Source organism: Salminus brasiliensis, chromosome 2 (assembly GCF_030463535.1).
Source record: "Salminus brasiliensis chromosome 2, fSalBra1.hap2, whole genome shotgun sequence".
NCBI classification, from domain to species: Eukaryota; Metazoa; Chordata; class Actinopteri; order Characiformes; family Bryconidae; genus Salminus; species Salminus brasiliensis.
This window is the reverse complement of record NC_132879.1, coordinates 35276532-35289590: the sequence shown is the minus strand read 5'-3', so window position 1 is coordinate 35289590 and position 13059 is coordinate 35276532. Positions and strand designations below refer to the sequence as shown.

The window sequence follows — 13059 nt, the reverse complement described above, 5'->3', positions numbered from 1 at the left end:
ACAGATCTACAGTTACTCCTCCTTTCATCCCTCTCTCCTCTCTTCTCCTGGAATAGTTCAGGCAGATTAGCGCACTCCAGGGCCAAGTCAAGGTCCTCCAATGATGAGTGTGTTCACAGGATCAGGTTCTCCCTCTTAAACACTTTTTATCACCTCTTGTAATGCCGTTTACACACACAGACACACACACACACACACGCAAGCGCATCCCCGTGGCTGACATTCTTCCATACATGCCTCCTTTAATCCCCACATGGACAGAACAGAGCACAGAAGGCTGCCGGTCTATCAATAGCTTTTACTCAGTAGCTCTGTTTCCAAGAACGTTTGTATGGTTACTCACATCCAAGCCACATATTTCACACATGACAAAGGCTGGAAGGCTGCGCCACTGAATGTGCCATGTCATCATGGTAGAGGAGGAAAATGTGTAGGTGTTGGTGTGAGCGAGTGTGTGCTCACATTTGCCTAACTTTAAAAATGCATGAAAATACACTGTAACAACACTAGTGTGGCACTATACAATATTATAACATGTATTATAATAGTGACTAACCCATTAAACTCATTCAGTTTCTGCTATAGCTCATTCAGTTTCGGCTATAGCTCATTCAGCTTCGGCTATAGCTCATTCAGCTTCGGCTATAGCTCATTCAGCATCCGCTATAATGAACCAAATCCATTCTTTCCTCTACCAGTGATGCCACTGGCTGCAACACAAGCCCAAAGCATGATCAATCCACCTTATAGGAAACATCTGAATGCAAATGACATTACCTGTCAGCAAAAGTCAGCAAAGTAACATGCAAACTTGAGATGCTGTTACTGATGGGGGTAACACGTTTCTGATTGTTTACATGCCTATAGACACTTCTACATATACATACACATACACTTCTCCTATCATTTTCTTCTCTCTCAACACACACTCTCTCTATGTATCTAATAATCTCTTATCTCTCACAAATTCACTCTCTCCCCGTCTCACTCATTTTCAGTCTCTCTGACACACAGAGCTTCACACACAATCACTGTCCATTACGCTCTTAAAACACGCACAGAAACATACACAAGGATGATAGGGGTCAAGGGACAGCTTTCACCAACATAGCAGTCAGTCTAAAAGGAGCTATAAATACACACCACCTCTCAACACTTTACTCCACTCCTCTCTCACTTTCCCTCACCTTCTCAAGCTTTCTCTCTCTCTCGCTCTCACTCTCGCTCTCCCTCCCATTTCTTTCTCTGTCCCTATCTCTTTCTTTTGCCTGGATCATTCTCCGTCTCTCTCCCCCTATCTATCTCTTGTTACGGCATGACAAAAATCATACTGAATTCACACCAAAACACTACAGACAACCCCGTCCTCATAACCCCCTACACCACACATCCACACACCCACACCCAACTCGGTGAAATAGTGCACCACCTTGTGGGACTAGCAAAAGCAGCACTGTAGAATGACTCCGCTTCAGAATGGGAATGAAAAGAAAAGATGGAACGAGAAGACTCTCGGACAAAGAAGAGAAAAACAGTGTTATTGAGCTTTCAGAGTAACAGAGCAAATGGTACAGTGTGTATAAACATCAGCAAACACCAACATCTACAGCAGGAGAAGAAAAAAAAAATCAGAGTCTGCAGGTGAGACACAACAAAAGACACAGGTGTTAGTCATCAGGGTTAGCGAAAAGAAAAAGAACAGCCTTTAAGGTCCTAAGAGGAAGAAAAGATGCCAGAAATGGAGGGTTAGCTAACCCCTCTTTTTATGTAGACACTGGCATTGTTCCATTTTAAACAGGTGTTATAACATTATCCCTCCCACCACTACTACCCCAGCTAGAGTTACACTTCACCAGCCAAAGCCCAACAGAGCAAGCTCTTACATTCACTACTCTTAAATCAAATAAAATCCATATAAAATAGTGACTGCTTAAAAAAACTATTTTATAGTCTATTAATATAATTAATTTCTATTAATTATATTATTAATGATATTAATTTGGTTGCGGTTTTTTATACCATAGTCATATTTCTTGACACTTTCTCCTGCTTCCAACAGATCAGTTTCAAGAACTGCCTATTCACTTGCTGATAAGATAATCTATAGTATTTACTTCACCGGTTTTAATGTTATGGCTGATCGGTATATGTCTATGCCTACAAATGATGACGTTCAAAATAGTGAATAGTTTAAAAAAACAATAGTATTAGCAATGGCTGTCATTATAGACTTCATACAGATCTTTGTAACATCACTATTAATGTTTACAAAACACAGACACATACACATACACATACACACACACCACTGCAAAAGACCAGCTGCCTCTAAAAATCAAAGGGGGGGGGGGGGGGGGGGGGGGCAACAACAGTTGTACAAAGGCTCTTGTGTGACACCTTGTGGTCTTTCCCACTATCTATCTCCTCTAATCCAGCATCAGTTCTCACCTGTTTGATTTTGCTGGTCACCACAGATGGCAGCTTGACCCTCAGCTGCTCAGTCTCTTTAAAAGATGCAGGGAAGCCACTCAGGTAGGCCAGCGTCTGAATCCGTACCAGGCTAGGGGCATCCTTATCTGTTGTCTATAGAGAGATAACACACAAACAGACAGACAGACAGATGCAAACAAGTCAATACATGACAGGCTTGCTTAAAAGTGTTCTGAGCTTGAGGCGAAAGAATGTTATACAGGTTGAACTGACAGGATCACTGGGTATTAAAATTGTACTGTTTTCACATGTCAGAAATGTAGGACTTCTCACCAGATAGGCTCTGGAGACGGAGTGCTTCGGAATGTCCTTCGGTGCGTCTAAATAAGCGGAATCCGCTGAAGAAACAAAAGGACACAAAATGAATTAAAAGACAAGGCCACTCTGCTATCAACTCACATTCATTTTAACACCTGCATCGCACCAGATCTAGCCGATGAACGCTATCAGCATGCAGTCTGCATCATAACACAGAGGAAATAAAGATGTGCACGTTTTCCATATTCATCTTATTCCAGCTTCCATGCCTGAGAATCACAATCTAATGTTCCCCCCCCCGAGAACGTGTCAAATTAAATCTCTGGTCAATCAACGCCTCAGCTTTCATACTCTGACCATATTATTGTGAAACTCAAATGATTTATACAAACGAGAAGCTCTCAAACATTGGAATTAGCTGCAGAGTTGTGTGATGCATGATTGTGTTCTCTTTTCCCCTTTGCTGGAGTTTTTGAGTCAGCAAGGGTTGCTGCTGGTTTTACTTTCTTAACAGTTTTTGTTTTTTTCTCTCCCAATTTTCACTGATCGCTAGTGGTAATTCTGAGAAATCACCCCAATCACAGGAATTCTGGCAACACTGGGAGCATGTAATTCATCCGAGACTCTACTTCTTTCCAAACTGCTGCTATATTCAATGACATTGGACAGCTCTACAGCTCTACAGCTAAATGCCATAAATGTACATGCTTGGAGGAGAGCACCACAGCAAACAGTGACGGGAGCAGCGAGCATCACACCGAGCAGTGGAGGGAGTGGCGAGCACCACACCGAGCAGTGGAGGGAGCGGCAAGCATCACACCGAGCAGTGGAGGGAGTGTTTAGCATCACACTGAGTGGTGAAGGGTGAGGCGAGCATCACACTGAGCGAAGAGCATCACACTGAGCGGTGGAGGGGGAGGCGAGCATCACACTGAGCGGTGGAGGGGAGGCGAGCATCACACTGAGCGGTGGAAGAATTATGCTCTCCCATAGTCCAAAAACAACGTGATCAGGAGAATTGGTTACTCTATAATTGCTCTGGTGTGTGAATGAATGAGTGTACGTCTATATGCCAAGTTATGGATTGGCACTCTGTCCTGGGTCAACAACCCTAGTACTCAATGCAGCCGTCTCAGTGGAAGGTCGAGTGTAAAGGACTGTGCAGAGTCCACACAAGTGTACTACACAACTGTAACTTTCATTTAATGTACTACTATTCCTGCATTGTCTAAGATTTGGACTGGTATCAGCAGAAAGCTGAGGGCTTCCTCTCTTTCACCTGTTTCAACTGTTTCAAAGTGATTTAGAACCTGAAAAGACACAAAATGATGTTGCACCCAACAAACATGCATGTGTAGAAGTGACAGCACCTTCACTCTGAGAGTGGAAGAGGAGAACAGAGACGCTCGTTGAAGGGTGCAGGGGTTTGGCCACCTGCAGGAGCTGCTTGGTGGAGGACAGCGCTGCTGAGAGAGAGGGCAGCTCCTTCAGGGTGATGTTTGGCAGAAGTGCTGGGTCCAGCACCAGGGCAGGAGCCATGATGCAGTGGGACAGCAGGCATTCAGGCCTAACAGAAGACACACACACACACACACACACACACACACACACACACACACACACACACACACACACAGTAAATCACAAATATGCACAGTGATCTATTCAAAAGTTTTGAATGTATTATTTTATATTTAATAACCTAGACCATCTGTGCTTAAATATATGGTTAACCTGTACTCCAAGGCAATCAGAGTGATTTGGTGAGTTTCACCAAGTGGTTAGAAATACAATGCCTGATGCCAGATCCATTATTTAACAGCGTTATTTGGCCTAAATGTATTTCTTAACATACATTAATGCCAGATATACACAGGTTGTTGTGAGGCAAAATAGTCCCCAAACAGTTGTATTTAGATTAATCATTTGTGTTCATTAACACTGCATATAATACTTAAATACATACTCGGGTGACTTAATAAAAAAATTATAAAATAATAATCATAATTTTTCAGAATAATTTTTGTCACATTCTGGATATTTATTGCTTTACTTTATCTTGACGTCTGAGTCGTGTTATTATTTTTGAACCCCATGTAGGATAGCTGCTGTACAACCAGGAGTTAATGGGACTCCTAACAAAACATAACATTTAAAAGTTGTGAAAGTTCTCAAAACTATCATATTCATATTATTTGCTAGACTATTTTATCTCCAATCCAGTGAGATATATTTTTCTGAAAACACTAACTTTTAAACTATAGTGTGTCAAAACCATAAAAGCCCTGTGCACAAAGCATGAGAGAAGTTATTTTGGGCTGATAATGACTAGGAAGATTAAAAAGGGACCTAGTCAAACACCAGCGGTCCTAATCTAATATAAGGGAACAGTGATGACACTTGATCATAATCTGCTTAATTCATTCACAAGAACTGATCACTTGAGGAAACTGAGAATGTCTGACCTTGACAAATACATGCCAAGACCTTAAAAAAAAAAAAAACAAACAAAACACACACAACACTAATCCAACTTTCATCTCAAAATGCTGAAGACCACACAGAAATCAATAGTGCACCACTGACCGAGTACTCAAATCTTAAGACAGTCATGACTGATAGTAAGTCAGTGAATGGCTGTAACTAGGCCATTAGATAACATGCAATCTCTAGTCATTCTAGTCATTCAATACACAGTGGTCTAAAACTGAAGAAAGATGGCTGCTGCACTTCAAACCCCACCAGAAGAGTTTACACAGGAAGTAATCACACTTAGACCACAGCCTCGCTAACTCAAGCACCACTCTGCAGAATCATGGCTGATGAAACACAAATCTGAAATTCCTCTGTCTTCCCCCACCTTCCTTTGGGTGCCTCAGTCGTGTCACTTGCATTCTTCCCCAGCTTCTCCCTAAGTGAGACACAACATATTATTTAATGCACAGTCAATGGAACCACCAAAGTGCCCAACCATTCCCTAATACATACAGTAAGTAGTATGTGGGGCAGTGAGGCATATGTTGCAACTAACCCCATATATATGTATCATTAGAATTAGGGGTGGGTGATTTGATAAAAGTATTATATCATTATATTTAAATACATTTTCACAACACATGACATTAGACACAATTCATTGACATACAGACACAATGCACCAGTAGTGGCAGAATGTGAGGCCTGCTATACAGATTTCCTCCTTTAACAATTTTAAGAGTTAATTATGCTCATTGTAATGAAACATGCAGTTGGTCTGTGTTCTTAAACACTGATGATATCCACAATATGCACAGAAAAATCACAATAACAAACTTCATCATATGACAAATTAGTCATTTTGCCCACCTCTAGTTATAATTGTAACTAAAGAAAAAACTGATACCACTTTTTCCTTTCTTATACCGATATCGTTCCCAGACTTAAATACACGATAGCTGGCTATAAATCCTGATATTTACAGTGTTACACTATTTATAGGTTGTATTTTTAGATCCTATCCTAAATAAGATCTAATGAGCTTGAAAGAACAGCAGTTACTGGTTGAGTAACTGCACATTTGAACAGTTTTAGAGCTATGGGAAAATAAAAACTGTCACAATACAGGAACACGTGCAAGTAGGGAAGTGCAATCTTGCTAAGCTCCACCAAACAACTTTTTTTAACGTGTTTAAAATTCATATTTCAGAGCAATAGAGCAATAAAATATGAAAATACCAGTTTAGAAACAGCAAGTTCACATTCAAGTACACGTCTAATACTTTAAATCAATTCAAAATAAAAAAAAAACAAAAAAAAAACACCACATACAAAAAGTGCTATTGTTAAAGTTCCATTAAATGTCTGTTTAAGGGTAATAACAGAGGGTTACGGTTGCTAAAATCTCTGGTGTATTGAGCACAATTAATTCAATACTTGAATTCATTCACTTGAATTGTTGCTTAAACCAAGAGTTTTCCATCCTAAACAAAGCAAGGACAAATACATTTAGTTCAGAACAATATGAGGGCTGTGCGGCCAAGTTAATTGTGCTCAAACCAGGCCCTCTATGTGGAGTTATATATGATTCCATATGCCCCTGTTACAATCGGTACAACTGTAATGAGCAGAAAAGCATCTCAGAATGCACAACACATCCAGCACTTGAGCCAGATGGGCTACAACAGCAGAAGAGAAGACCACATCAGGCCCCACTTCTGTCAGCCAAAAACTGAAAGCTGGGGCTGCAGTGGGCACAGGCTCATCTAAACTGGATAATTAAAGACTGGGGCAATGCAGCCTGGTCTGACGCATCGTAATTGCTGCAGAGGCACACAGATGGTAGGGTCAGATTTTGGAGCCATGGATGCAACCTGCCGTGTGTCAACAGTTCAGGCTGATTGAGGAGGAGCATTGGGGTGGTGAGGAGAGTTTTCTTCAAACTTGGACCAGTTAATAAAAAAATAAATGAATGTGGCCATGTGCATCCCTTCAAGATCTTCTAATGGCTACTTCCAACATGATAATGCACCATATCACAAAGCAAAAGTTGCCTCAAATGTGGACCAGAATCTCAAAGGAATGCTTGTGAAATCGATGCAACGAAGAACTGAGACGTTTTAAGAGGGGAAAAAGGAGGCCATTCCTATGTAGTGCCCCAAATGAATTGCTAGGTGAGTATCTACAGCTATTGTGTGTGTTTGCATCACCTCAGTTTTTTCTGGTCCTCCTCCAACTGTTGCCTCACCGCACGGAGGTCCTTCATCAAATCAGTATCCGTACCATTCACCCAGGTGTAAACCACATCAATGGGCATTGGCAAACACAGCCTAAAAGACAAGAAGCATTAATACTCAGCAATATACATGGATCAAGAGGTGGAAAAGCATCTCTTTTATAAAAGGGCTTCATGCAAAAGAGTGTGAGAAAGCTTCAGCTACTTTCTACTGCGATGGCAATGATGGTTAGAGTGGTCAGACAGCAAGAGGAAGATTACTCAACCACACGACAGCTGTTAAACATTCACAGAGATCAAACTCTAAAGCTTTCCTCAAGACTTCTATACTGTGTATCAACACAGTCCCCGTGTGCCGAATCGAAGGCCAAAACAGAAGAGATACTCACCGTGTCTGGAAGGACTTCCCAGCCACATTGTCTCTGTAGGAGTCAAAAAGGACATGATACTGGTCCCGACTCCACTCCACCACCACCTGCCAGGAGACAACACAATCACGACATGCTCCTTTATGCTCCTCCATTTAGTGCACTATACCGGGATCTATCAGAGATTCAGCCATTGGCTCAGAACCACCAATCAAAGCCTATGTATTGGCTTTACAAGGGTATAAACCAACGACAAGGAGTGTACACCTACTCAAAGATCACTGGTGGGTGTAAGAGCATACACACCTCTGACAAGGAGTATACATTACCAATCAAAGACCAGTGGAGGCTTTACGAAGGTATAACCAATGACAAGGAGTATACACCACCCATCAGATACAAGACCAGTCTTGTCATTGGTTATACCTTCGTATACACCACCAATCAAAGACCAGTAAAGCCTTTACGAAGGTATAACCAATGACAAGGAGTATACACCACCCATCAGATACAAGACCAGTCTTGTCATTGGTTATACCTTCGTATACACCACCAATCAAAGACCAGTGGACACTTTACGAAGGTATAACCAATGACAAGGAGTATACACCACCCATCAGATACAAGACCAGTCTTGTCATTGGTATATCTTCGTATACACCACCAATCAAAGACCAGTGGACACTTTACGAAGGTATAACCAATGACAAGGAGTATACACCACCCATCAGATACAAGACCAGTCTTGTCATTGTTTATACCTTCATATACACCACCAATCAAAGACCAGTAAACACTTTACAAAGGTATAACCAATGACAAGGAGTATACACCACCCATCAGAGACCAGTGAAGCCTTTACGAGGCTAAATACCAACAAAGAGTACTGGTAAGACCCCTGGAGGCTTCAAGAGAGTACACATCTGGGACAGGGTATCTACTTAAGACTAGTGGAGGTGCATACGTCACTACCCGTACTACAGTGAGCATATGTCACTAGGAGGGGGCTGCACAAATCTAATGAATATGAGACCATATGACCACGCCAGGCTGAAAGAAGGCTCATAAGAGAATACACACAGCAGCACAGAAGGTGTAGACATAAGCAGTAGACACTTAAGTATCTTGCAGAGTCCTAAATTCTCCGAGCTATGAGGGAACATTCAGGAGGACTGCTCTCTCGCGCGGTCCTCTCGGTAAACTGACCTCCCCGAACTGAAAGGCGGACACGATCATGAGGACGATTCCTCCGAAGCACAGGTAGAGTCCATATCGGTGGGACAGGCAGGTGTAGGTCTGCCTCTGCAGCACTTTCAGTACTGAGCTGATCATCACCATGGCTTCGCTCGGAGATCCGCATCTCTCCCTGTGCTCCTGCTGAGTGTTAGTCACTGCAGGGTCCTGGGAGACAGGACGACCATCCTCACGCGGAGAGAGAAGAGCCGGAGAGCGGAGCAGTTCTCATGTTCACACCGATCACGACCCAAACACACTGAGCTTCCTCATTGGCGCTGCTGACGAAACCACGCGTGTCACAAGACTCTCCGGAGGACAGGCGCGCGGACTGCCTCTAGCGGTGGATGTATAACACTGCAGATCAACCCGCCATCGCTTTCGGTTTGGTCATGATCCAGCATGAGTTGACTGATTGGTCCTGCAGAGGCAAAAGAAGCCAATCACAAATCACTTGACGTCTATTATAGGCTGAAATCTGACCAATCAGGCCGCGTTCTCCGCGCGCTTTTAACGATTAGTGTTAAAAATAAGTATTAATAGGTTTTAACGCATTAATATCGTTTAGTCGTGCCGATTATTGCGATGATGTGTATTGCTGTACATCCACACGTCGTGCTGTGCGCGTGATTATAAAGTATGTGAAGTTTCTGCTGTGTTTCTAATTTGCGCACATGTTTACAGACAGCCTGGTTAGCTAGCGGTTAGCCAGCACTGCAGTTCGGGAAGCACGCCTGCTCACCAGTGTACTCATGAACAGTGGAAGACTGTCAGATGCGGCTGTGTTGGCACTGTGCTGAGGTCGCCATATATGCTCTACACGTCTGCAGATGGGCTTAACTGATAAACAAATGTACTGTTTAGTTTGACGCTACAAGTGGCCATGCGTAGTGTCTCGTGCTGCGTTACCGCCCCCACGTGGCCAGTTATATTTAGCTCATATTATTATTATTATTAGCCTGGTGTGTCTGTCTTAATCTCAGTGCTGTCATTTCTAGACTGTAATGCTGCCGTCGTTGCCTTTGTACTTTACATGGTAGCTACTTTTGTATTTCTTCTTATAGAACCACACGTTTCCACAAGTACTCAGCCAAACAGGTCAACTTCACTGGAATCTGGAGTTCACGATTTACCCTTCAAATAAGACGACAGCTAGCAGTTCTGACCGACTGTCTGACCAACAGGCTCGAACCATAGTTCCTTTAAAGCACCGGCATGCTTTATTAATTAATTTAGCAAAAAAAGACAGAAAGAAATAAAGCAAAATATTTTTAAAATGTAATAAATTTTTTTAAAAAGCTGTTCAAAATTACATTTACAAAATGAAATGTGCCACAGAGATTATTATTATTATTATTATTATTATTAGTAGTAGTAGTAGTAGTATTAATCATAATCATAATAATAATAAAAGTTGTTCTTTGCTGTATAAATACTAAGTATGTGACTTTGGGGGAGAAAAGGCTCAGGTGTGGTTTTGCATGGTTATTTACAACCCTGTTCCTTTGTCTCAGAATGCAAAATGTTGATTTTCCATGCCAAAAATTATCAGCTCTGTCTTTTTGGTAGGTTTACATCACAGCAATAAATCACCAGAGTCACCTTGCCTGGTTTAAAAAAAAAAGATAAAAAAAAACAATTATTAAATACATACAATGTATTTTTGTAATTATTTGTATCATATGGCTTGAGGCAGGCTGAATGTGCAGAGGGATTTTATTAGGGCTACAGCAATACACGTCATCAGGACAGGGAGAAAATGTCAGAAAATCCATACTTAAGTTAACAGAACTAAGCAGAAGGTCAAAACCAAAAGAAACAACAAAGTAACATGACCACGTCAAGGACTGGTAAAGAAACTGTGACTTCACCAAGAACCCTCCATACTGAGATGCTTAAGAGGAGTCCTCATCAGTAAAGTCATGAACAGCACCTGTGCGCTGAAGATGAGCCTCAGGTGAAGGACAGGGCTTAGCCTTTGCACATGACCTGTGCATGAGCTCCCTGCTGAGGCCAGCAGAGGTAAACATTACATCATTCTTGTGTCTAATCAGTGTTGCTGTCCTCTCCGTGTCCTCTCTGTGTCCAGTCGCTATTAGCTAGCTAAAGACAATTTCGATTTTTAGCCTTTTACCAGAACCAGAGCGTTGGTTGTGCCGATTGGCCTAGCTTTTAGACTTCTTAGCCTCACTTCCATATTCTCCTGAAGCAAATTTTGCTAGTGGGCTGGGTGTATGTACATTATTGGGGTGTGAATAAAAGCCCAGACGTAACAGTTTTGCAGGTTTGCAATTGGCCCGATTTACAGCTCTGTTTTTACCATCTGTCCACTGTGTAGAAAAGAACTGTCTGTCTCAAAGCATACTTGAACCTTGTCCCATTTGTCAAGGGATTCTCATTTACGCATGCCCACAAGGACCACTAGGCTGTAAGATGCTTTATGTCTCATTTTGGTGTTTAAAGTGGGGTTCACAAGCTCCCTCTATGTGCCCTCAATGCACACTGTTCTGCAGCCTCTAACCCAGAATTTCTTTACACACAGACTGGAGCTGTTTGTTAACAGATGCCTGACTAACACAGCAGAGCAGAAAAGATTCAGGTGCGAGTTAAAATGCATTTGTGTATTCATTTGTCATATTGAGTCGTGTCCTGTGTGTGTAGCCTGGATTAAGCTGGTACAGATAAGAAAATTAGGTCATTTAAAAAACAAATAAGATAAATTCACCGGGTACAGCGCATGTGAGTCAGCAGTCTCTTCCAAATGCACACTTACAATGGCTTCAGCACCTGCCCATTAACCACCTTTGTAAGTGTGCTTCTTTTTTTCTTTTCACTTAAACTTTGGCCAGACACTAGAGGGTGCTGCTGACATCAGTATGACATGGATGTGCAGTCAGTTTTTTTACAGTTTGCACTTGGAATTATTCAACCCACATTGTCAAAAGCAAAAGTCACCCATCCAAATCATTGAATTCAGATGTTCCAATCAATAACATGACCACAGGTGTAAAAAACCAAGCACCTAGGCATGCAGACTGCTTCTACAAACATTTGGAAAATAATCTCAGGAGTTCAGTGAAGTCCAGTCGTGAAATTTTCTCACTACTAAATATTCCACAGTCAACTGTCAGTGGTATTATAACAAAGTGGAAGCAATTGGGAACGACAGCCATGAAGTGGTTGGCCACATAAAATGACTGAGTGGGGTCAGCGGATGCTGAGTGTGCAGAGTCAATAGCTACAGACCTCCAAACTTCATGTGGCCTTCAGATTAGCTCAAGAATTGTGCGTGCCTACATCACCAAGCGCAATGCAAAGCATAGAGATGTGTTCTCTGGAGTAATGAATCATACTTCTCCGTCTGGCAATCCGACGGACGAGTCTGTGATTGGCGGTTGCCAGAGGAACAGCACTTGTCTGACTGCATTGTGCCAAGTGTAGAGTTTGGTGGAGGGGGGATTATGGTGTGGGGTTGTTTTTCAGGAGTTAGCTTCAGTGAAAGAAACTCTTAATGCTTTAGCATGCCAAGAGACTTTGGTCAATTTCATGCTCCCAAATTTGCGGGAACAGTTTGGGAATGGTCCCTTCCTGTTCCAACTTGACTGCACACCAATGCACAAAGCAAGGTTCATAAAGACATGGATGAGCATGTTTGGTGTAGAAGAACAAAGAACTGGCCTGCACAGAGTCCTGACCTCAACCCAATAGAACACCTTTGGGATGAATTAGAGCAGCGACTGCAAGCCAGGCCTTCTCGTCCAACATCAGTGTCTCACCTGGAAGAGTGGTCAAAAACTTCCATGAATACACTCCTAAACCTTGTGGAAAGCCTTCCCAGAAGAGTTGAAGCCGTTATAGCTGCAAAGGGTGGCCCAACATCATATTAAACCCTATGGATTAGGAATGGGATGTTACTTAAGTTCATATGCATGCAAAGGCAGGCGAGCGAATACTTTTGGCAATATAGTGTAGGTTTATAAGCAACATTTGAAATCTGTT

At 42.2% G+C, this 13059-nt stretch overlaps 1 protein-coding gene across 1 annotated transcript in view; it reads right to left on the bottom strand.

Annotated features, from left to right (window-relative positions):
• The window catches only part of gnptab (N-acetylglucosamine-1-phosphate transferase subunits alpha and beta), a 28034-nt gene extending 18734 nt beyond the window's left edge, over window positions 1-9300 (bottom strand). Inside the window, exons 1-7 of the mRNA XM_072672495.1 lie at window positions 9034-9300; window positions 7849-7934; window positions 7434-7553; window positions 5609-5659; window positions 4119-4315; window positions 2764-2828; window positions 2449-2583 (exon numbers count right to left, since the gene is read on the bottom strand). Coding sequence (XP_072528596.1) covers window positions 2449-2583; window positions 2764-2828; window positions 4119-4315; window positions 5609-5659; window positions 7434-7553; window positions 7849-7934; window positions 9034-9165 — 786 coding nt within the window. The 5' untranslated portion in view covers window positions 9166-9300. The remainder of the gene's footprint in view (window positions 1-2448; window positions 2584-2763; window positions 2829-4118; window positions 4316-5608; window positions 5660-7433; window positions 7554-7848; window positions 7935-9033) is intronic.
• Between the last annotated feature and the right edge of the window lie 3759 nt (window positions 9301-13059).